At 35.9% G+C, this 26,108-nt stretch overlaps 2 protein-coding genes across 2 annotated transcripts in view; both read right to left on the bottom strand.

Annotated features, from left to right (window-relative positions):
- Positions 1-4,616: 4,616 nt before the first annotated feature.
- LOC149743894 (gonadotropin-releasing hormone receptor-like) lies at positions 4,617-8,274 on the bottom strand. The gene has a single exon (XM_089906049.1). The coding sequence runs from the start codon at positions 5,301-5,303 to the stop codon at positions 4,617-4,619; it is 687 nt and encodes a 228-aa protein (XP_089762175.1). The 5' UTR covers positions 5,304-8,274.
- Positions 8,275-13,786: 5,512 nt separating this feature from the next.
- LOC149743895 (transmembrane protease serine 11C-like) overlaps positions 13,787-26,108 on the bottom strand; it is a 66,431-nt gene continuing 54,109 nt past the window's right edge. Inside the window, 5 exon segments of the mRNA XM_089906073.1 lie at positions 13,787-15,356; positions 16,397-16,550; positions 16,552-16,660; positions 17,878-18,013; positions 21,527-21,565. Coding sequence (XP_089762199.1) covers positions 15,163-15,356; positions 16,397-16,550; positions 16,552-16,660; positions 17,878-18,013; positions 21,527-21,565 — 632 coding nt within the window. The 3' untranslated portion in view covers positions 13,787-15,162.

Raw genomic sequence — 26,108 nt, forward strand, 5'->3', positions numbered from 1 at the left:
CTCAGGCTATTACATGAAATTCCTAAACAATTCGAAATTAATTTCATATTTTCTTTTCATTACATCAAGACAGATAAGTATTTGGCATTTTCTTTCTGTTATTGCTGTGATAGACTTAGATGAAAATAATTGAATTAATACATCAATTTTTTATTTATAGTCTCTGGGAGAGTCCTTTAAAAGAAAGTGAAATTGTGGGTTTGTGTTTGTTATTATCACAAATTGACTTATTTAGACTTTTGTTTAGACTTCCATTTGCATCAATATCCCAAATTACCAAATGCTTTCCAAATAGCTCTTTTACTAGCCTGCCTTCTCTCCCCCTTCAAACAAATAGACAGGCAGACAAACAAACAAATCCTTCTGTTCCCAACCTACCTGTCTATTTCCAATGGTTTTAAAACTCCTTGGCTAAAAATATTGGAACTTTATTTTACTTTGGTCTATTACTAACCCCCCTAAATCCAATTTGTTGCCAAGCTTTGTTTTTTTGGTTGAAAAGTCCCTCATAAATACTATCAACCTCCTCTAACACCATCCTAGCCTCCAACCTAACTACCTCATCACCAGATGACCTGAAGAGGCTTCTTTGCCTCTCTCCACTCTATTTGGTTTATATAATTTTCTCAAAACATTTTTGTTAAAAATCATTTTAATAATGTACAACATGATGGCTACAGTTAACACTGATGTATGATGTATAGAAAAGTTGTTGAGAGTAAATCCTAAGCATTCTCATCACAAGGAGAAAATTTTTTTTTCTTTTTACTGTATCAATATGAGATGATGGATGTTAGTGGAACCTATTTTGGTAATCATTTCACAATATATGTAAATCAAACTATCATGCTGTATCCCTTTAACTTATACAGTGATGTATATCAATTATTTCTCAATAAAACTGGAAATAAGAAAAAAAAGCAAAAAAAAAATTTTACTCCTTGCACAGGACTCATGAAGGCTATATGGCTTCTGCATTATTTTCAGAATTTACCCTGGATATTGGTGTCTTCTGTTATATACATCCATTCCACCCCCAATGATTGATTCATTTATCCAAACTTTTTTTTTCTTTCTTTCTTTTTTTTGTAAAAGGTGAAAGGTCTACTTGATCTGGAGAGAAACGGGAGTATCCAAACATTTAAAATTTCTATTTTTGTTGGGTATCTCATTGTGTACTGTGAATATTAAGTTGAACATAACAGTCTTCACAGTTGTAAGAGCAAATACCATAGTGGAAAAGACAAACAAATACATAATCATAATGTTTTCTGACAAAGAAAGAATGTGCCATGAGGTCAAAGGAAAGACAGCAACCACCAAATCTAATTTCCTGCTACTCTCAACTCTCAGTCTTTCACTTCAGCCAAACAAGTCTCCTATGAAAATTAATCACTTTTCAACCTTTGCTGAGAAATATATGTGATCCTTGGCTTACTTTTTCCATCCAAAAATCATTCATCTTTAAAAACTCAGTTCATCCTTCTTTTACCCTAAAGCCTTCCTTCACCATTTCAACTCTTGTTCATCTCTCTCTCTCTTCTTACACTTCTAGTACATTTAAAAACTTTTTGGTACATAGTTATAATCATTTTATGTAAGTTTTGTCTCTACAACTGAATGACACTTTCTGTGAGGGCTGTTTCTTTGTTTCATTAGTACCGGGCTCAGTGTTAGGAACCTAACTTGTGTTTATCTTTTCTAAGAAAACTGGACAATACACAGCACTCCTACTTTAAAGAAGTACAATGGAAAATTTCAGAACATAAGCCTTTGCTAAGCAACCTCATTTTAAGTGACATATTTGCTAAACTAATTCTTGTTTATGCAGTCACTGTGAGAATAATTGTAATATGCTTTTTTTCCAGGGGAGTGAAAGCATTTTGGTTTTTCCCATTTCTTCTTCAATAAAACACACACTGATGTACAAAAAAATGTTAAGTGAGGAATTGGCGGGAGAATTTAGATATCTAGCTTTCTAGTGCAAGAAAATGCACTAGGAAGAGAGAAAAAAAATTTTTTGAGGGTTACAAATATTCAGATTTTATTATAAATAAAATACTATTTTTTTAAACATAAAAGAATGCCAAGTGTTGCTTTTTATTTACTACCCCGGAGAGCAAGACTGTAGATTTTAAGGCAAACAGCTAAAGTGAAGGCACATGGAAAAGGGCCACAGTGGAATTAAAAGGGAAAATTTCAGGGAATAGCTATGTATGTTCCCTGTGACACCCAGCATTCTGCCGCAGCCACCTTGTCAATTTTATTAATAAAATACAGATAACTAGAACTATACAATAAAATAATGGCTATATTGCAGGAGTGTAATTAAGGTATCATCTTATAAATAACTTTTATTTTAAAAGTAAGATTCTGCTTATGTGTCCTGGCTATTGTAAATAGAGCTGCAATGAACATTGTGGTACATGACTCTTTTTGAATTATGGTTTTCTCAGGGTATATGCTCAGTAGTGGGATTGCTGGGTCACATGGTAGTTCTATTTTTAGTTTTTTAAGGAACCTCCATACTGTTCTCCATAGTGGCTGTATCAATTTACATTCCCACCAACAGTGCAAGAGGGTTCCCTTTTCTCCACACCCTCTCCAGCATTTATTGTTTTTGATGATGGCCATTCTGACCGGTGTGAGGTGATATCTCATTGTAGTTTTGATTTGCATTTCTCTAATGATTAGTGATGGTGAGCATTCTTTCATGTGTTTGTTGGCAATCTGTATATCTTCTTTGAAGAAATGTCTATTTAGGTCTTCTGCCCATTTTTTGGATTGGGTTGTTTGTTTTATTGATATTGAGCTGCATGAGCTGCTCATAAAGTTTGGGGATAAATCCTTTGTCAGTTGCTTCATTTGCAAATATTTTCTCCCATTCTGAGGGTTGTCTTTTCATCTTGTTTATGGTTTCCTTTGCTGTGCAAAAGCTTTTAAGTTTCATTAGGTCTCATTTGTTTATTTTTGTTTTTATTTCCATTTCTCTAGTATATATGGACATATATACACTACCAAATGTAAAATGGATAGCTAGTGGGAAGCAGCCTCATAGCACAGGGAGATCAGCTTGGTGCTTTGTGACCACCTAGAGGGGTGGGATAGGGAGGGTGGGAGGGAGGGAGATGCAAGAGGGAAGAGATATGGGGACATATGTATATGTATAACTGATTCACTTTGTTATAAAGCAGAAACTAACACACCATTGTAAAGTAATTATACTCCAAAAAAATAAAAATAAAATTCTGTTTAAAAATATACCACACAGATGGAAAAGGAGAAAAGAAACAACAACGAATCCCCAAAATTTCACTGTGGCCTAAGACTTAACTGGAGTGAACCTGACCCATAGGCTAGATGGAAAACTACCTTAACAGGCTATCTTCAGTCCTTTTCCTGCAACCTTGACCAAAACGTCTGTTAGGATGTGGCCACTTAACAAGAGGAACTAGCTAGGAAACACTGATGTGAACACTTGGCAAGAAAGAGCCACGCTTCCTGTTATAAAAGAGGCCTGAGAGGAGGAATGGAGTGGAAGCTTAGGAGAATGCCAGGTCAAAACACTGGTGAGTCAAATCTGGGATGCAAGGAGATGGAAAGGGGAAGAACTAGGTTAGACCACCTCTCCCTCTCTGCCTTTCCGCAGCACAATCCCTGATGCCCTACAAGTACTCAGTAATTATGCAGCCCCTCATCAAAATGATCCATCCAGCTCAAACAGTTGCCAGAAGGTTTTAATGTCTTGCACTATTAATGAGTCCTGTGTGACAGTTTTTGTTTGTTTTTTGTTTTTATGCCACCTGGCCATTTTAGAATGTCTAGATAAATTTCCATTTGTAGTGACAAGTTTTTGGAGAATCACAGTAAACTCTGACTTTACTTCTTGACACATCCTTGTACCCTGGGTTCACCATAGAGTACATTTACAAGCATAGAGACAACTTGTTCATCTGTTATTAAAGGATCTTTGTCCTTTTCAAGAATGTGTCCTTTTCTTCAGAGATCTGACTGTTGAAAAGGCAGATTATGCAGGTCAGTCAATCAGGTTGCCTCTGACGAAGACAGTCTGGAGAGATATCTGCTTTCTATAGGAGAGGGCCTTGCCTGAACCAACAGTCTTATAGTTTTTCTAACAGCATGTTACAGTCTAGCCTACCTCCAGAAAAGCTCAGGTCGACCTCAGGGAAATGTTCAAATTTCCAAAAGTCTGAGATTTCCCACATTTCCTCTTTATTCAATCGCACATAGCTGCAAACTGCAGAACAACATACTAATCAAGTATAGTTCTCTCTAAGCTGCAATGACAGAAGACTCAAGAAGCCCCAAATAAAACAAGGTATATGTACTTTCTACCTATGCAAATTTCATTGTTCCTAAAGATTCTCTCAATTTACCATGTCAACCTGAGTGAAAGGAAAAGTAGATGGAAGAATAGAATGGGGATGAGGTCAAATTTGAGAATAGCTACATTTTCAGGGAGCATTTACTAGGTACCAGAGATTATGATAGACACTTTAACACACTATTCATTTAATCATCACAAAAGGTGCATAAAGTAGGCATTACCTCCATTTTATAAATGAAGGAACTGAAACCCAGAGGGGTTAAGACATTCACCCAAGGTAACAGAGCAGAGCCAGGATTAAATACCACACTCTGACTTCCAGAACCCAAGCTCTTAGAGATAATGCAATACTGCCTTTGACAAGACCTTCATTCAAGTTTATATAGGAAATCTGTGATCTCCATGTCCTAAAAAGTTTATGATACTGGTTTACCTGTGGTCCAGCAAAGATGCTACTGAGGAGCCAGGCCAAGCCAATCATGAGCTGTCCGAGCTTGTTGTTGCTTTTCACAGCTAGGGGCCTCGTGATGGCCAGGGAGCGGTCCAGGCTGATCACCACCATCACGAAGGCGGGGGCGTACATGGAGAAAAGCTTCAGATAGCTGAGGACTTTGCAGAGGAGTTCTCCAGCATACCATTGCACAGTGATGTTCCACATTCCGTCCAGTGGCATGACAATCAGAGTCTCCAACAGGTTGGCTAAGGTCAAATGTTTTAAAAGCACTTTCATTCTTGAGAGTTTTTTCCCTTTCTCTTTCCTTTGAGTCCACTTCTGAAGTTTCAACAAGAAAGAAGCATTGAAAGTTGTGGAGAGTAGAAAAAGGAAGAAAGTAACTGTCACTCGAATCTTTCCAGATAAGGTCAGTGTGGGGAGGTTGCCCTGTGTCAGCGGGATGCTGCTGTTGATTGCTGAGCAGTGATTTTGATTCTGTTCAGGAGAGGCACTGTTTGCCATCCTTCACGGCTGATATAGCTTCAAAACTTGTGTTTCTGGCACTTCTGATGTTTTAATTGTAATTGCACTCAAAGTCCTGTTTTATTTCAGCCTTCTTTAAAGAGAAACGTCACGGGTTTATATTTATGTCAAAATTTGTCCCTGAGATACTTTATATTTAAAGTGAAAGATCAAGGTGAACTTGTTTTGTGGGCTTATAATCCAACAGAGTGCTAAAGCGAGCAAACACTTTCTGAGGGCCAAATGTAACTGTAGTATCTCAGCAGATGGCCTGGTTTCCACAACATTTTTCTTAAGTGAAGAAGGACGTTTGAAACTTAATTTTATATTTAAAATTCACTTATGATAGTGTTCAAATAACTCTAATGAAGAGATTTTCTAAAAACTATTACATGTCAACAGATGCAAAATGAAAAAGAAGAAAAATACTAAAAAAAGAACTTGATCCAGTTAAACTTTGTTGTTTTAAGAAACTAATATATTTCTCAAAAACATTTGTTTTCTTTTCAATCGCACACTGCTGAGCATTCAAACACTAGATAAATAGACTTATTTAAAACCATCCTCCACAAAACACCAAATTAATGCCTTAACAGTTAGAATCAATTTGATCTGATACAAATTGGGCTGCCTTCAAATTTACCAATCAGTCTTAACAGTCAGATTATCCATGCTTAAGTTAGAGTAAAATCATTAACTATTTTTTCTGTTATTGCCTTGATTTCATAATTGTCTAAATATTATACCTGCCATTATTGTGCATATTGCATAAGATGACTAGGTATTGGAGAGAATACTGTATAAATGCTGTAACCACATCTATGTATGTTTATATATAATATGAATATTTGTTTATATCCCTTTATATGCAATCTGATTGTTTCACATTAGGGTCACTTAGAAACTTTCTCTGTGTTGTTGCTTTAACTTTCATGATGAGTGCTTGATGATGTTGTTTACTAATACTGGTATGACTTAGATTGGAATTTATTAAATCACCAGCTTGATTTGTCTTATGTCAACTAGTTTGCTTCTGTGGCAGCCAAAGAAGGAATAATGTTAAGAATAAAGGTGGCTATTTTAATTTAGATGGTCCATTCTTGTTGGTTCATTTATTTGTTTGTTCTGTCTTATATTCATTTATTTAATAAATAATTACTAAATACCTGCTATATATACTCTCTTGGCCTTAGCAGGTGATTAAAACGTGAATATGGGTAGGCTTCCCTGGTGGCGCAGTGGTTGAGAGTCCGCTTGCCAATGCAGGGGACACGGGTTCGTGCCCCAGTCCGGGAAGATCCCACGTGCCAGGGAGTGGCTGGGCCCGTGAGCCATGGCCGCTGAGCCTGTGCGTCCAGAGCCAAAACGTGAATATGGCATCAACCAGGCCCTGAAGGAACCTATTTGGTACTATAGAAGATTAGACAAGAGGACTGGATTTACCTTATGTGCCTCCTCAGTTCCTGCTGTGCTGGCTCCTGGGTCTTGAGCAGCTTAGACCAGTTGCTTACCTGGGTTCCCCTTTGGTTGTTACCACATGCCCAGAAATACTGGCTTTTCTCAATACCTCTAGACTTGGATGAAATATTATACTGCAGGACATGAAATCTGGCTTCTTAAGTGCCTTTCTGAAGGATCTATAAATATTTTCAAATGGATTATTTTGGTCCTGAAATAAACTACTTTAGAAAAATTAGTGGGAGGAATAGATGAATCAGAAGTCAAGAGGCATGTGTTTTTTAGAAAAATGTAACAATGCATTTTTAAGCAGAAATATAGCATAAGTATACAGTTCATGCTACTCATTATTTGTGGTAATTCTGTTCTACAGAGTTGCCATGAATTCTGAGTTAGTGAATACTGAACCATTGCTCCTCGTGAAGATACAGGGTTAGGTTTCTCCAAGCCAAAAACATCATTTGCATCATACAGATTCATTTGCCAATGTCTTTGTAAAACAAGCCCAAACTCATCAGTGTTGAACACCTGCTCCTCCACATAACCCTTTTCCTGTATAACACAGAGCAGATATTTTAAAAATTCTGTAATATAATATTGTAAATCAACTATACTTCATTAAAAAATTCTTCCCAAGATGTGATGCCTGATTTGCAGAAATTGCCTCACCTGCAAGTGTGACATTTTTCACACTATATCACCTTTCAAAATGTGCAAACCGGTAACCATAAGTTTCTTTGGCTTTCAGTCTCATAACAGTGCTGTCCACTCTACTTTTAAAAATTAGCCCTCATCTCATGAATCCACAAATTTCACCACTTGTGCACGTTTTCTGTGGTTTCATCACAAACTATAGATTTCACCTTAGCACTCTCCGAAGCAGCCTCATGTACATATCAGAAAATTTCCTCTTCCTTTTTCTGGGTATACCATGGTTTTGAGTCATTGACATTGAACTCATGGGCAGAGCACTATCACTTTTGCCTGACAAGGCCCATATAACACATCCATTTTCTCCATAAGGCACATCACAGCCTTCTTGTGCTTAGGAACACTGGACAGGACTTCAGCAGTATGCTTGGGGGGCCATTTTAACAGTGAAATCACCAACAAAAAGCACAAACATGGTACTATACATACCATGAAAAACGTGGTACTAAATATACCATGAAAAGGATGCTAGCTTGGAATATGAGAGCTGAAACAGGGAGGCAGAGCATTGCCTTTTTCATCCTTGGCTGGGAAATTGCACCATGGGCAACTCAAGTATTTCCCTATTCTGTGCATGTACATGCCTGGGAATAATCACAAAATCACTATGAATATGATTTTGGGGTTTGAAAGAAATTTTAGCAAATAGATATATTTGCAAATAATAAAGATCAACTATAAATAAGAATTGATGTCAAATAGAATAAAGAAAAATTAAAATTCCCACTAGAACTTCCAAATAATTTAAACTGTATTACAAATGAAAATGTTCATAACATTAAAAATAATAGTGTTTTAATCTAGAAGTTCACAATACATTAAAATATATTTGTTGAACCTGAAGCTATTTTGATATTATATAGAATATTGAAGGCATTTTTTTTCACATCTGATACTTGTGAACATAAATTTTGTACCTACTGCATTAGCTCTAGTAGGTTCCTTAAAATCAAACAGTCTTGATTATAACAGTTTATTATTCTGAAAAACTCAAAAGACTTTGCATATATATCATGCCAGTTAATCTGATCAAGGCCATATGCTTGAGACAAAACAAAACAAGGTAACCATTGGATAGATTTTATAAATCTGAAAAGCTATTATATGTGGGTCAGCAACCTAAAGAATAAAGGAAAAAATGTTCATGGTAAAATCTGATTACACTGAGGTATATTTTGCCCTTGCCTTCTACATTTAGGAAAAGAAAATCTGACGCATAAAAGCTTCATTGTATCTTTCTGTTCTATTTCTTTCCCTTTCTCTTTCCAAGATTCAGCTTGGTTGAAACTTCTTCCAATATGTATTAGTCAATCAAAGTAAGAAAAAGGAAGTAAAGGAAGATAACGAAAGAAAGAAAGGAAGAAAAGAGAAAGAAAGAAAAAAGAAAGGAAGAAAAAGAAATGAAGGAAGGAAGGAAAGGAGAAAGAAAGAGAGAACTTATGACAAAGGCAAAAAGGTGATTGGGGGATGAAGTAGATGGATGGGGAGGGCATTCTCAGAGGCTGGAACAACATGCTGAAATACAATGTTAGGATATTCAATGTGGCTGGAAAAGGGAATCTGAGAATAGAAGTGGAAAAGATGAAGCAGCCATCAGATCAGTAAAATCTATATTATATACTAAGAAGTCTGGGCTTTACCTATGCACAGTGTCTTGAAGGATGGAATAATATGGTGTAGATATGGCCAGAAGGAAAAAGTGCACTTCAACAAACAGTACTTACTTGTAGTGTTATCTGTGTAATATTGAACTTACCTATTTAATAAACTTGGTAATAATTTATTTATATTCAGTGTATTGAGTTTTCACTATTATTTCAAAGTTCTCATCATGAATTCTTGCCAGATACTATTTATAGAAGAAATGCCTGAATCTGAAGAGACTCAGTAGTTAAGACACTGGTGCCAGATGGGGAGGCACCATTATCATTGACATTACCTGTTGTTTTGTCTCTCTTGTAGAGAGGGAAAGAGAGTCTATGATCACATAGTATACTATCATGCAGATTAGTTCACTTAAACCATCCTTATTTGGAACTGGCATACTTCTTAAATGTGCTAACAATGTAGCTGTTTTCATGTCAAATTATTTTCTAAACATAAATATTGAGTGTTTTGTACTTTTTCCCCCCCACAGGAATTTTATATACCTGCTATACACAAGGAAATTAGATAAAGAGGAGTACTAAGCCTTAAAGTATTAGTCCATCTTGCTTTTTTCCAAGATATCAAGATATGCATAGTGTGACATTGTTTTATGGAAAATCTGATTAAGACAATAAACATACGAAAACATAGAATCTCTGTTGTGAAGTAATATGATTTTGAATAACATATTGATTCAGAAGATAGTACATTTTCCATTGGATAATGAACAACTTTTTTTTTTTTTTGGTCTACCAGCATTCTTTTTCTGGAAAAGGCCTTCCCTGACCTGAGAAGCTATCAGTAAAAGGCCCCACCTCCTCCACCATGAGTGGTTCCCTGGGCCAATCATAGGCATCTCAGGACTTTTTTCTTTACTCAAGGCAATGGGTAGGAGGGCTCTATTTTTGAGGGACTGTTAGCCTACCACTAAGGAAAATCTAAGTCTACAGCCAATAGGCCTGTCTTTACCACCTTAGTGGGTAGTATCTGGCCATGAATGAAGACAGAGGAGAGGAAAGTTAAGATGTGGCTAGAAATCAAGACATTGTTTGAGCTCCTGGATCTAGCCTCAACTCTGCCATTTGTAGATCCTTATATTTTTAATTAAATGAGTCAATATATTTCTTCTTTTCACTTAAGCTACTGTTAATTGAGTTTCTGTCACTTGCAACCAAAGAATTCTGGCCAAAATGCATACAGTTTTTTGTTTATTCTTAATTTCTAGACAATAAAAATATAGAAATATTAATTCTGATAAATTTATAACTCAAGGTATATCAAAATATTTTAAAACTAATCAAATAATAAACATACTCTATTAACTCATCCCAAAATTTTATGGCAAATATTTCATTTTAGAATACTATGCTAGGCAGATACTTAGTTACAACTATATTACATAACATAGCATAGTTGTTATAAGTGTGGGCTCTGGAATTCAGTTGTCCGATTTTGAATTCCAGCTCAGCTAATTATAAACTCTCTGATCTTGACTTCTCCTTACCTCAGTTTCCTTATTTATAAAATTAAGTTTACAAGGGGACAATCCTCACAGGACTATGTGAGAGTTCAATGTAATAATACATGTAAAGTGTGCCTGGCACATAGTAAGTGGTCTATGAATATTAGCTACTATTATTAATGCATTTATTCTTTGGGTCCTTGAAAAAAATTATATCATAATGAAGGCTATTAGTGGTAGCGGTAGGAATGTCAGTGATGAAAAGAGAAGGGAAAACTGCTATAGAGATAGTGGTGGACTGCAGTCTCGGAAAGCACCCTGATGAAATCGTATTCCAGATAAAAGCCAACTGATCTGCTTATTTGGCAAGTTGGCATGAGGCATAACAGTGAATTTTATAGATATATATGCCATCATCTATAATTTTTCTATACGGGCAAAAGGAAAGTAAAGTAGAAGCAACATTTTCATATTATTTATTCTGTTTGATAATTTGTATTGTTGAGGAATTTTAAGAGATTGGAGACATGTAATATGGTGTTATTGACATAGTGTATTTAAGCCTAATAATGAAATATAGCCCATGTGTCTGAGGATAATTTTACTATTGTATGTGTATATGTGAGAACTGTCTTCTACCTCACTTTCACATGAAAGAGAAATAGGGACAAATCAACAGTCATCAGCATACGTCAAGGGATCTATCAACGATTATCATGCTGTTGTGCATCACTCAAGGTGAGGAAGCCATAAATAGAGAAGGGATTAGCGTTGGTACAAAGACTAGAAAGAAAACAGGTAGACAGATTTTCCTGAAAAATTTTTATAGTCTGTATTATTGCAACTCACTAGCCAAAAACCCACCAATATTGGGATCTTGTGGAGTCCATGTGATTCAGCAGGGGATTGTTTATACATTCGGAAGCCCCTTTTGACTTCCCAGCTCAACTACATCAGCCTACATCTGTATTTACTCTCCTTTTCAGACAAATGGATGTATTTGGTTCTTTCCAAGGTTAATCCCCCCATCTGTTCTTTGAATCAAGGACCTTGTTCTATCAATAATTGTTTTGTGTATTTGTTTTTTCCTAATATGTCTTCATTTCCTCCACTGTCATTTCTCTCCAGGCATATACATTTTTTTGTTTGTTTGTTTTTGGTCTTGCCTGCCTGAAAAATGACAAACTTTCTGGATTTTAAGACCTCCTCCTCTATTGCCCTAATTATCTTTCTCTCATAGCTAAGTGACTTGAAGTAGTAGTCTATACTGAAGTTTCCAGTTTCTCATTCCATTCTCCACTTACTTCTTTTTTTATTTTAAAATTAAATTATGATTAACATACAGTATTATATGTTTCAGGTGTATAACATAGTGATTTGATTTTTTTATACATTATGAAATGATCACTACTGTAAGTCCAGGTACCATCTGGCACCGTACAAAGTTGTTACAATATTATTGACTACATTTCCTATGTGTACGTTACAACCTTATTTATTTTATAGTTGGAATTTTGTATCTCTTAATCCCCTTCACCTATTTCATCTGTCCCCCCACCCCCTCCCCTCTGGTAACCACCAGATTGTTCTCTGTTCCTATAAGTCTGCTTCTGTTTTGTTTTGTTTTTCAGATTCCACATATAAGTGAAATCATATGGTAATTGTTGTTCTGTCTGGCTTATTACACTTAGCACAATACCCTTCAGGTCCATCCATGTTGCTGCAAATGGCAAGATTTCATTCTTTTTTATGGCTGAATAATATTCCAGTGTGTGTGTGTGTGTGTGTGTGTGTGTGTGTGTGTGTGTGTATACACCACATCTTCTTTATCCATTCACCTATTGATGGACACTTACGTTGCTTCCATGTCATATGGTAGTTCTATTTTTAAGTTTTTGAGGAACCTCCATACTGTTTTCCAAAATGGCTGCACCAATTTACATTCCCACCAACAGTGCACAAGGGTTTCCTTGTCTTCACATTCTCTCCATCACTTGTTTCTTGTCTTTTTCATAATTGCCATTATGACAGGTGTGAGGTGATATCTCATTATGGTTTTGATTTGCATTTCTCTAATGATTAGTGATGTTGAGCATCTTTTCATGTGGCAAGAATAGTATGCAATGGGGAAAAGACAGTCTCTTTAATAAATGGTTCTGTGGAAACTGGACAGCTACAGGCAAAAGAATGAAGCTGAACCATTTTCTTACACTATATACAAAAATAAACTCAAAATGGGTTAAAGACTTAAATGTAAGACCTGAAACCATAAAACTCCTAGAAGAAAACATAGGTGGTAACCTCTTTGACATTGATCTTAGCAATATTGTTTTGGATATGTCTCCTCAGGCAAGGGCAATAAAAGCAAACATAAACGAGACTATAGCAAACTAAAAATCTTTTACTCAGCTTACTTCTAAATGGTTTTTCCACCAGTGCAACTTTCCAAACTTTACCAATAAGCAATTGTTGAATTTGATAGACACTTTCCAGCACTTATCTTACTTGACCTCTTGATGTCATGTGTCACTAACCATCCCCTTTTTTTCTGTTCCCTGGACCCCCGTGAGACCAATTTTTTATGCTTTTCTGTCTTTCTGATCTTTCTTATCTCTTACTGTTAGCCCTTAAAAAGCATGTATACCTGAATTCTGTTACTTAGCTGCTTCTTATTTTATATACTTTATCTGAGCTATTGTATCCATACTCATGAATTTAACTACCACCCAGATGACAATGACTTTTAGGTATATATCTCTAGCCGAACTCTTTCCTGAGCTCAAGGTTTTTATTTACAATGATATAATGGACATATGTACCTGGATATTCCACAGGCATCTCAAATTTAGCAAACCCCAAACTGAACTTTTACCCTCCTTAAGCCTGCTCTTTCTCCTATATACCCTCTCTCCAGTTGCTCAGGGAATAATATAGAGTTAGCAGGTATAACTCCATTTTCTTCTTCCTCGTATCTAATCAGTCTCACAGTCCTGGTCACTCAACTGTCTTATGGTCTTTTCATTCTTACTGTGTCTTAGTTGAAGCCCTTATTACCTTTCACAGGCAAAATATTTTAATAGAGCCCACTATCTCTAGCTTTCTTGTTCTAGTTCATCTGACACTCTGCGTGTATTGAATCTGGCAGTTAGAAAATCATTAGTAATCTTGGCTAGAATACTTTCAGTGGACTAGTAGGGCAAACGTCTGCAAGCAGTGGGTCAGAGAGTGAATAAATTGAGAATGTGAAACATTGTTGTAAACTATTCTTTAAAGATTTGACCAAGAAGGGAATAAGAAAGACAGAGTAGGATATATTAATGGAGAGATCTAATAATGTTTGCAGAATATGTGAAAGACTGTATTAGAGTGGAAGTTTGGAAAATATGGGAAAAGTTCAAAATTAATGAAAAGTTCAAATACCTGTGTAGATGAAAACAGAGTGGATAAAAACACAATGTAAGAGATTAGCTTTTCTTTTCTTCCTAATAGATTTGTATTTGTACTTATCCTTACCTTCTAAGCTGAGGATGAACAAGTTTCTTCTACTATTCAATCAGGAAGGAAAGAAATTAAAGGAGTAGTTGCTGTCATTTTTTTTTCTAGTTAGTAGTAGGAAATGTCATTTGCTAAGGAATATAAGGGTGTGGTGGGATACATTCAAAGAACATAATAAAAGTTTGACATAGCACCATAAAAGATGCAAAAGAATTCTACAGTGTGTTAAGGACCCAGCTGTAACTACATGACACAAGGCTTTAGCTGTGCTCAGGAGATCGCATATAAAAGCAAATAAGGTAAATAGATTGCTATGTGTTTGGAGATTAGGATGGGTGTGGGGGAATTAGAAGATGGTGAAATCATTGAGGGGCTGTCAATAGAGTGGTTGAAATAATAAAACATGGGCTCTAGGCTGCACAAATTTAGAAGAGAGTCATGGGTTTGAGAGTGATGGATTGCGAGAAAATTGAGAGAAGCAAGAATTTAAGTTTGTCATGACTTTGAAGAATAGGTTTAATGGGACAGTTGCGAAGATGGGAATCTGTAATAAGAAATTATAATTATGTATTACAAGTGCTTGTTTGCATGTCTTCTAGCTCCTAGAGTACAAGAATAATGAGTAAATTGAATTGAATGAATAAAATAAGGGCCCTTCTGGATTTATCACTGATTCTGCCTGCTTAGATAACTTACAGTAGTACTTTAGTAGTTCTAGGACGGGCATGAAGATGCTATATAAGGTTTGTCAAATAAATAAAACATTTAGGATGTTGGAGCCACCCTAAATCAAGAAAGCTCCATGATCCATAGGTTTGTTGTTGGACCCAGTTGTGATTCCCAGTCAAAGAGGGCCAGTTGAACTAAAGTCACCAATATTCAATTTCATCTCTTCATTGCTTATTCCAAATTGAGTCTCATCCCCACTCCCATTCAAAGCTTCTTATAACAATAAGGGTGCTTTAGCTCTATAGTACTTTAATGAGACCTATCAGATAGCAATATAATTTTAATCAGGTACTTTGGCTAACGTAAATCTTTAAAAATTGTCAGTCTTTTGAGACAATTGAACAGGTTAATTGAAAATTAAAAAACATATGAAAAAAACCTTTTTGAAAATGGAATAAGCAGATTTACCTGGCAGGCATCCACACTTCCCTTCAGGAACCGGGCACACAACATTCCGGGTTTGATTGCACCACCATATACCACTTTACTGTTGCAGGCCTTATTATCTATAATCTTCACTAATCCTTTCTGGAGTATATTAGGATTTGTTCCTAAAGGAAAAATATATATATATAACATTTGCTAAAGTCAATATTAATCTCTCTGGCTAGGTTATTAGTATCTAACACTATGTAAAATTTCCAAATCAATGTAAAACATGTTTTAATTAAACTTGTATTTGTGTGCTTTCTTAATAACAAAGAAGTAATGTTATGAATACACCAAGCTATTGTTAAAAATCATCATATTTAGAAATACTTAGTGTGTCCATCCATGTGTGATGGGATAGGTTTTACTTTTGAATTGTTTTGGAAGTTTATATTTAATACCTGTATGGTTTAGAAAACAAAACAAAAAATTCATATTCCAGAAATATACATTTTATGATCATTTTTAGATTTTCTACTGTTTGTGACTACAATTCTGAGTCTTGGAATTTTGTGGTTTATTTTTTTCTGCTTTCAAATGCATTTATGAACACAAACAGCCACTAAATCTTTACATTATTAGGGTCATGGTTTAAATGGTCTTTGCTCAAGTATTGCTTTGTCACAGAGAGCTACTCATTTTACCCCATCACAAATGTCCAAACCCCCTGTAGTTCTTACTTTTGCTATGGTACTTACCTGCATAAAATATGCTATGTAATCTACTTATTTATTGTATCTCGTGATTATTGTCTGTCTTTCTTTGCTAAGAATGTAAGCTTTGTAAGGGCAGGAATATTTGCCTATTTTATTCATTAATATATCCAAACGACCTAGGACAGTACTTGGAATAAAGGTTGTAATCAAAATAAATGTTTATTGAATGAGTGAATGAATAAATGAAATGGAGGAAAATGAATTACTTATTCAAATAATCATTTCTGTAAAAACTGCCATTCTTAAGGGAAATTAAGGTAAACAGTTCTATGAAATTGTAGTTTCTATATGAATGTTGTTGAGGATGATTTTCAACCCATTGCACATTACCTCCTTTAAAATGACCCGGAGAGAGAGAGTATTTCTCAGGTTTAATTGTAATTCTGAGTATTTTTTTTTGACTCCTAAAACTCAAACCATGTAATGATGGAAGGTTAGGAACTCACCATCAGACTTTAATGTTCCCTATCCAGTGACCACCACATCAGAACTGGGTGGGAATGCATAAGAAGCTTCTGGAAGACATGCTCTTCGGATGTTGCTTGTGTATAATACTGGTGAAGACAGATGCACAAGAGCAATGTCATTATCGTGTGCTGCTGGTGTAGTGGTAGTTTTCATGAATTATAATATCCTTGACACTTTGCTGTATTTGTGGATCACTTAAAAGAAGCCTCAAACTAACATTCCATTCTTTGGGATCCCTGGCCCTAAAGAAAATGAATTTATTTATTAAAAGTCCTGTATATTGGAGTTGTAGGAATTAATATCTTATATTTTTTAAAGAACTAGATAAGTTTTGAATTCTCGTACTGCATATAAGCATACAAAAGCAAAGCTATATGTAAGAAAAAAGTTAAAATAATGATAACATGAATAGACTTGGAATAACTCAATAAGCTCTATTTTAAAGGATAACTCATGTAAACTACATTTTATTCTTTTTTGTACAGAAAAGACTCAAGGGGATTTAGAAAGATAAATATAATAACACAAGATAATAAGATTAAATAAAAAGTGGGCAAGGATATGGGACAGAGTGAACTTGTAGAAATTAAGGAAATAGTCTAAATCCTCTATTTTTTTTAAATCCTCTTTTATATGCATTAAAAACTATAAATAGAAAATATTTCTGACTTTTACTATTACTTGTTAATCAAGGGTTGTACATTAAGCACTGAAAGTAGTACTGCCGGAACATTTTAAAACTCTCAAGTTTGAGAGGGATTTTTGTTTACATATAAAAACAATAAGTGCTATATAGAACCAACAGAAATTAGTGAAATGAACCATCAAACAAAAGGGTAAAAAACTTTTAGGTATAAAAAAAGTAAACTTTTGGTGTAATAATATATCCTTTAAAGTAATCATTTCAAGTAGAGATATAACATATATGGGAGGATGCAGGATGGATTCAAATACTTATGATTAAGTAAATATGACCAAATGTAATAATGATGAGAAAGGAATAGAAGACCCATATTCAATTTGGGATTTATAATTTCCTTATAAAATTGATTAAGTAGATTTAGCTTAGTGATTCTCAACTGAGAGCTATTTTGTCTTCCAAGAGACATTTGCTAATGTCTAGAGACACTTTTGGTTGTCAGTCTTGTCCTCTAGACACTGACATTTGGTGTTTAGAGGACAAGGATGCTCCTAAACGTGCTATAATGCACAGGCTAGTCCTCCACCACAAAGAATTATTTGGTCCAAAATGTCAGTGCCACTGTTGACAACCCTGCTCTAGTCTGAATATATATATATATATTTTTTTTTTACTGATAATTCATTGAGTAATTTTGAGCTATACCTCACAATATTGTACAGCTGGAAGCATAGTTGTATGACTATATTCTTGAAAGATATGTACCAGACTTTTAGGTACTTGAGTGAATTTGAGGCCTTTAAGTGGTCCAGAGCTTACTTTAAGAAACAGTGAGCAGCAGTGACAAGCCAGCTGTTACTAATCAGAGTGGCTCCACATTGGTGGACATTGCTCTGTTGAAGGCTAGCTTGCCAGGGCCATTCCCCTTCGGGAGTTATTGTGTGCTGTCCTCAACCTTTACAAAATCGAGTCGTTAGCATATAATATTGATACCACTTATGCATGCATTCCTATAGTAAACAACCTTCCTATAATATGGGTCACTGTTAACTTTTAACTGAGAGAAAACACAGTCTTGGAAAAGTCAGGACTAATTTACTAATGACATGAGATGTCCTGAGAATTCATTCAAAATAGATTGACATCTTTCTCCCCCATCCTCATCACTCACATACATCTTTTTGTGCATGGTTCGGCCTTGCTATGACCTGTTGAAAGAGGTAGGTGGAATTAAATGTTTAAATTTGGAAGATAATTGCATAACAAATTACAAAGTTGCATGGGGAAATGTGTGCTTTTTAATTTTGTGAACAGTTGTTTAAAGCAATAATTGCTATTAAACATTCATAAGAAAGTGTGAATGAATGTCAATGTAAATGAGATATTGATGAGAGACAGAGTAGACAGAAATGTATTTGCATTCAAGTTACAACAAACAATACTTGGATAAAAGGAAAAACACATGAAGATAACCAACACTTTTCCTAAAGTTATATGCTTCTCTGTATCAGGACTGTGCTTTAGTGTCAATTTAGATCCAGAGAAACTGCTAGACTCTTAAGTCTTTAAAGCAAATCTACAGTAATAGTGTAACTTCATTATTATTCTACCCATCTGACCCTCTCTCTGATTCTCGTGACTATCTCGTATTACTCCAACTAAAGCACTGAGCTTGTCCCTTAACAGTTTATGGTACCTTTTGCTAGAGATCGCCAGCCTCACTAATAAATATTTTTAGAGGGCAAGAATCGTATCTTTAAATAAAAATGTATCTCCAGAACCTACTGGAGAGAACCCATCACATAAAAGGAGCGCAAACAAGTTCTCAAATGTTTGTAGAAATGAAGTCTATATAGTGTAATCCATGAGACATCTTAAAATAAAAATATTTGACTGCAAAACCCTCTTCTATATTAGGTTTGTTCCTAAGAATTTGGAGAGTGAATAAAATTTGCCAAAATCAATGCAGTGGGCGTAGATTAAGGTAGTGGTCTCAGTCAGTGTCAATTTTGCATACCACCTCCCATCCCCAGGAGTAATTTGGCAATATCTGGAGACATTTTTGGTTGTCATAACTGGGAGGGGGGCAGTATTGGGCTACTGGTATCTAGTGGGTAGAGGCCAGTAATCCTGCTAAAAATTCTATAATGCATGGGACTGTCCTTGAAACAAAGAATTATCTGGCCCAAAGCGTTAGTAGTTAGGGTTGAGAAACTCTGAATTAAAGAAAGATGTTTGTATCAAGAATGAGAATATTTAAATTAATTGGAAAGGTTAGATGGTCAATTCTTCACAGAGATGTTGTTTGTTATATGTGACAAGATGTATCTTGAGGTATTCTCTCCTGAGGGTGGAAAGGATTAGAAGCACAGGGGAGGGACATGTAGACTTTTAAAAAACCTTCACTGGCCCTTTGAAATCCTTAAGTTTGTATATTGCTTCTGATTCTAGACTGTTCTCCTTGATGAAACCCAAACTTCAGGTTGTTAAGGCATCCTCTTGATAAACATCACTGAATTTGAATGAGACAGCACTCACACTGACTCACTAAGTGTGACTCCCTTTTCTTTCCCTCTTTCTATCCACTCCCTTATCAGGAACGCTACAGAGGATAAAGAAAATAATGCAGAACCTGAAGATATAAGCGTTCCTCCCGATCTTCCTTTCTGTTTGGACAACTCCTAAAGGAAGTTGGCTTTTACTCAACTTCCTTCAGAGGAATGTAAAAACAAAGATGATAATCTGTGGGCTAGGAGAACCTCCCCTGGGTGACTGTACTTCTCTGTTTCTGCTGTTACTCAGAATTTTAATCTAATTTATATCCATGCACCAATCTTTATTCTGAGTTTTTATTTACTCATGATTGTTACGTCTGTTAAGCTTTTAGCCACCACCTCTGCAGTACTACCTCGTTATTACCTCTGCCAAAATCTTACCTGGCACCTTAGAGCTTTTGTTATGTCGAAAGAGGTCATCTGACAAATTTCAAGGATTTAAGGAATATAATGAAGACTCTCTGGGTGATACTTTCCGAAAAATCAGATAATCTACCAAGCTCTTACAGTCTCGCTACACTTCCAACTTCTACTCCATCAGCTATTACTGCATTAAAAAATATTTTTTATCAAAGTATAGTTGATTTACAATGTTGTGTTAATTTCTGCTGTACAGCAAAGTGACTCAGTTTTTTATATATATATATATTCTTTTTCATATTCTTTTCCATTATGGTTTATCACATGATATTGAATATAGTTCCTTGTGCTATACAGTAGGACCTTGTTGTTTATCCTATTACTGCACTTTAATATACTTTATGTCACATGCTGAACTCTATTCTCTTCAACCCTGTTCGATTTTTCTTGCCTACCTCTCCCTTCTCCCTTCTTATTTAAATTAAAATCTCAGATAAACCAAGGCAAATTCAGGATACTGGTCTGGATGGTTGTTTAGTGTCCCAGATGGGGGGATGGACAAATTGGCTAATCTCTTTCTTACCACTGCTTTTATTTCTGTGTTGACTACCTCTCTCTACCAACCTGACAAATTCCTAATTGTGGATTTTGATCATATCAGCACTGAAGATTTTAACTGGAATAATTGACTTAAAAACGTCTTATTAGTTGCTTAAGCGTTGTTCAGTCAAAATATATCACAGAGAAAAACAATCTAATACAGATTTGTGTTTATGTTTTGCCCAGGTTGCTCAGAAATAACCGTGATGTGACTGAGGGATAGCAAGAACCATTGGGGTCGGTGTCACCTGGCTCTGGAGGGCAATTCCTCTAATCCAGTTGCTCCAATCAACCTCAGATAAGAGGAGTGCTTCTCCTGACAGTGTGCTCCAGGTTCTAGCAACCTTGGGGATCACATTTCCCAAAGCGGCTAGTGGGAGAGTAGAAACAGAATGCCTTGGCCAGCAGGCAGCTGCTTGCATGTAAGGCAGCTGACTTCTTAAACTTGGCTTCTAGGATCAGAATTCCACAGTGAGTTCCTAGGCCTGAAGTTTTCATCGGCAGGGTAGAAAATGCAAAGGGCTGACATCTTCTGAGTGCTTATCATGAGCATATACTCTTAAGTACTTTACTTGTACCTTCTTTTATCATCACAATAGCTTGGAACGGAAGGTTTGAGAAGTTAAATAACCTGTGTAAATTCATCCAGTTAGGAAGTGCTAGATCTGGGGCTCAAAACTAATGTGTAGCTAGTTTTAGAGTCTAAGTTCTTAATTATCACTGCAGTCCTTAGATCCCCTCTGCCATCATGGCATGAGATAATGTGTTCCTCATTTTAAATCTATGATATCAGTCAAAGACCATCTACAGTCACCTTCATACGAGTTTCCAGAAGAAAGGTTCCCATTACACCTTTACGGATACCACATTGACTCTCAAGTGGAGGGTTGGTTTTTTTTTTTTCCATCTAAGGAATTTCTTACTAGAAAATAACTCTTTATTAGTGAACTTACATGTATTGAGAAGATTTTCTGCTGTTGGCATTGCAATGTCTAAAAGTCAAGGGGGAAGAAAAGGGAAATAGTTACATTTATGAACACATTTTGTTTTAATATTAATTCATATTAATTTTTGGTTTTGGAGAACACATTATTCTTTAGGCATAATCATTTTATTCAATCCTGACTATGTAATTTCTATGTTCATAGATTAGCATAGAGAGTAATAAAATCTTAGTATTTATTATTCTGTTTCTAAAAAGACTCTCAAGTTCCCCATCACAAGATATTTGAAAAAGAGGTCTGGGTTCTAGAAAGTACTAAAATATATGAAAAATGGTAATCTTTCACCACATCTTGAATACAAACCACCAGATATTAAATGCATTTGACACTTTTTAATGCCATTTTAAATACTCTTGGCCCGTCTTATCCCAGTCACAGTACGGTAACCTAGTCCACACAGATCTGGATCTTCTCTACTCAGGAGTAACAAATGCCCTTCTCAAGTCAGCACCTAGGACTTCTCACTTTCTGCTAGAAGGAACCCACCGGACATTCCAAGATGGACAATAGGAGATGTGGGAGGTAACTGTTGGAGCCAGAATTGGCTGAGAGCTGATGGACAAATGCTTCCCCCTTTAGTCACAGGGGAACACAGTTCTGAAATACAATTAGTAAGGTCCTACCAGATGGAGCTAGAGTTGCCGCTAGTGATGACCAACTCCCTCTCCCCATTTTACTATTTCTGTCCTTTACTCTTTCTCAAATCAACTACTGAATGCAAGTCTCTGTCTTAGGCTCTGCTTTTGAGGAACCAGATTAAGACACTCAAATAACTACATACCAGAACAAATAATGCTTGTAATTAGGAGAGAGTACATAAATTTTATAGTTAGTGCATTTCTCGGTGTTGTGTGCATTTTGCTCATTTAAAAATAAATACATTTTGTGCAGGAAATTTCAATTATTCAGAACATTCAATTAAGCATGCCATTCCATTTCTCATTCATTTTGGATAAAAATATATTTTAAGAAGAGGGTACACTTCAACATTGTCTACTCATTCCTAGACATCTAGGGAATATTATAGAGTGAGATTTACTCCTGATAATTTTGGTATGGGCCCCACATCTATGGAGAATGGCAAACCTGTTTAATTCATTTGCAAAGTGTGTAAGGAGAGGGTAAGTGAATTACAATTATGTCCTAAGTTTCAGATGCAGAGAACTGTAAATCCAGTAGCCATTTCGACTTATGATTTCTCTTCAAAAACAAATCACCAGTTACTCTATAACTTAAATACTGTAAATGTCAAAGTACGTTCATTTTTATTATGTTCTTGGATTTCTATAAATCCAGGAGGGAGTATCCAGTTATGTATGCCAATTACAATTACACACTCTTGTATTAGGTTGCACAAAAAATCAGAGAGACAAAAGAATCCTTTACCAGAAAGTCAACCTGTCTGAACAAAAAGGCAGGAGCAATTCAGCAGTCAGAAGGACTAGGAGTAAATGTGTGCCACACTTACTTAAACTGATGGCATATTTCTGTCTAATCCTTTATGTCTGCTTTCCAGAGGCTAATTTTTATTCAACATGATATCAGTAGAGTTTGATTTTGAGCTTTGTGTGGTTGGTAAAATGTATCAAACCATATCAAGATTTTGGGAAATAATTAAACTACTATGACTCTACTGGAAAAATGTTAATTCCTATATCTTAAAAACTAATTATTTAGAAACCCTACTTTGTTCACAGACTTTCTTCTTCCTTTGAGGTTTTCTTAACTGATGCATGACTTTTTTTTTTTTAAGGTATGATTAACGCTACAAAAGTTACAGCTTTATTCTGATATGGCCTCAGTACCTAATTTACTTTTGTATTTTTTAATACATCTTTATTGGAGTATAATTGCTTTACAATGTTGTGTTAGTTTCTGTTGTACAACAAAGTGAATCACCTATATGTATACATATATCCCCTTATCCCCTCCCTCTTCAGCCTCCCTCTCACCCTCCCTATCCCACCCCTCTAGGTGGTCACAAAGCACCGAGCTGATCTCCCTGTGCTATGTGGCTGCTTCCCACTAGCTATCTATTTTACATTTGGTAGAGTACATATGTCAATGCTACTCTCTTACTTCGTCCCAGCTTCCCCTTCTCACCCAGTGTCCTCAGTTCTGTTCTCTACATCTGCGTCTTTATTCCTGCCTTGCCACTAGGTTCATCAGTACCGTTTTTTTAGATTCCACATATGTGCATTAGCAATGCATGACTTTCTAAAGAGAAGAAATGTTTTTGAGCTAGAACTTACATTTAATAGTTGTATTATTTCAAAGCTTAATACAGTAACTATCATTTGGTTAGGTGGAAGACAGGTACCGCGAATGGGGAAATGACTTAAGCTGTCATTGTTTTCGACTGAGTCACTGCTCTGGCAGTTTGTGTGTCCTTCCCTTTATAGATTATTTTTAATTTAACATCTTTATTGGAGTATAATTGCTTTACAGTGGTGTGTTAGTTTCTGCTGTATAATGAAGTGAATCAACTATACATATACATATATCCCCATATCTCCTCCCTCTTGTATCTCCCTCCCACCCTCCCTATCCCACCTCTCTAGGTGGGATACATTTGGTAGTGTATATATGTCCATGCCACTCTCTCATTTCGTCTCATCTTACCCTACACCCTCCCGTGTCCTCAAGTCCATTCTCTACGTCTATGTCTTTTTTAATTTTATTTTATTTTTATTATTATTTTTTAACATCTTTATTGGAGTATAATTGCTTTACAACGGTGTGTTAGTTTCTGCTTTATAACAAAGTGAATCAGTTATACATATACATATTTTCCCATATCTCTTCTCTCTTGCGTCTCCCTCCCTCTCACCCTCCATATCCCACCCCTCTAGGTGGTCACACAGCACCGAACTGACCTCCCTGTGCTATCCGGCTGCTTCCCACTACCTATATATTTTACGTTTGGTAGTGTATATATGTCCATACCATTCTCTCACTTTGTCACAGCTTACCCTTCCCCCTCCCCATATCCTCAAGTCCATTCTCTAGTAGGTCTCTGTCTTTATTCCTGTCTTGCCCCTAGGTTCTTCATGACCTTTTCTTTTTTTTTTAGGTTCCATATATATGTGTTAGCATATGGTATTTGTTTTTCTCTTTCTGACTTACTTCACTCTGTATGACAGACTCTAGGTCCATCCACCTCACTACAAATAACTCAATTACAGTTCTTTTTAAGGCTGAGTAATATTCCATTGTATATACAGGCCACATCTTCTTTACCCATTCATCTGTTGATGGACACTTAGGTTGCTTCCATGTCCTGGCTATTGTAAATACAGCTGCAATGAAACTTTTGGTACATGACTCTTCTTGAATTATGGTTTTCTCAGGGTATATGCCCAGTAGTGGGATTCCTGGTTCATATGGCAGCTCTATTTTTGGTTTTTTAAGGAACCTCCATAATGTTCTCCATAGTGGCTGTATCAATTTACATTCCTACCAACAGTGCAAGAGTGTTCCCTTTTCTCCACACCCTCTCCAGCATTTATTGTTTCTAGATTTTTTTGAAGATGGCCATTCTGACTGGTGTGAAATGATATCTCATTGTAGTTTTTAGTTGCATTTCTCTAATGATTAATGATGTTGAGCATTCTTTCATGTGTTTGTTGGCAATCTGTATATCTTCTTTGGAGAAATGTGTATTTAGGTCTTCTGCCCATTATTGGATTGGGTTGTTTGTTTTGTTGAGTTGAGCTGCATGAGCTACTTGTAAATTTTGAAGATTAATCCTTTGTCAGTTGCAAATATTTTCTCCCATTCTGAGGGTTGTCTTTTGATCTTGTTTATGGTTTCCTTTGCTGTGCAAAAGCTTTTAAGTTTCATTAGGTCCCATTTGTTTATTTTTGTTTTTATTTCCATTTCTCTAGGAGGTGGGTCAAAAAGGATCTTGCTGTGATTTATGTCATAGAGTGTGCTGCCTATGTTTTCCTCTAAGAGTTTCATAGTGTCTGGCCTTACATTTAGGTCTTTAATCCATTTTGAGTTTACATTTGTGTGTGGGGTTAGGGAGTGTTCTAATTTCATACTTTTACATGTACCTGTCCAGTTTTCCCAGCACCACTTATTGAAGAGGCTGTCTTTTCTCCACTGTATATTCTTGCCTCCTTTATCAAAGATAAGGTGACCATATGCGCATGGGTTTATATCTGGGCTTCCTATCCTGTTCCATTGATCTTTATTTCTGTTTTTGTGCCAGTACCATATTGTCTTGATTACTGTAACTTTGTAGTATAGTCTGAAGTCAGGGAGCCTGATTCCTCCAGCTCCATTTTTCGTTCTCCAGATTGCTTTGGCTATTCGGGGTCTTTTGTGTTTCCATACACATTGTGAAATTTTTTGTTGTAGTTCTGTGAAGAATGCCATTGGTAGTTTGATAGGGATTGCATTAAATCTGTAGATTGCTTTGGGTAGTAGAGTCTTTTTCACAATGTTGATTCTTCCAATCCAAGAACATGGTATATCTCTCCATCTATTTGCATCATCTTTAATTTCTTTCATCAGTGTCTTATAA

This window comes from Delphinapterus leucas, unplaced genomic scaffold (genome assembly GCF_059928025.1).
Source record: "Delphinapterus leucas isolate spDelLeu-1000000601 "Yukka" unplaced genomic scaffold, BTC_Dleu_Yukka2 spDelLeu_asBTCV2_sq60, whole genome shotgun sequence".
Classification (NCBI taxonomy): Eukaryota; Metazoa; Chordata; class Mammalia; order Artiodactyla; family Monodontidae; genus Delphinapterus; species Delphinapterus leucas.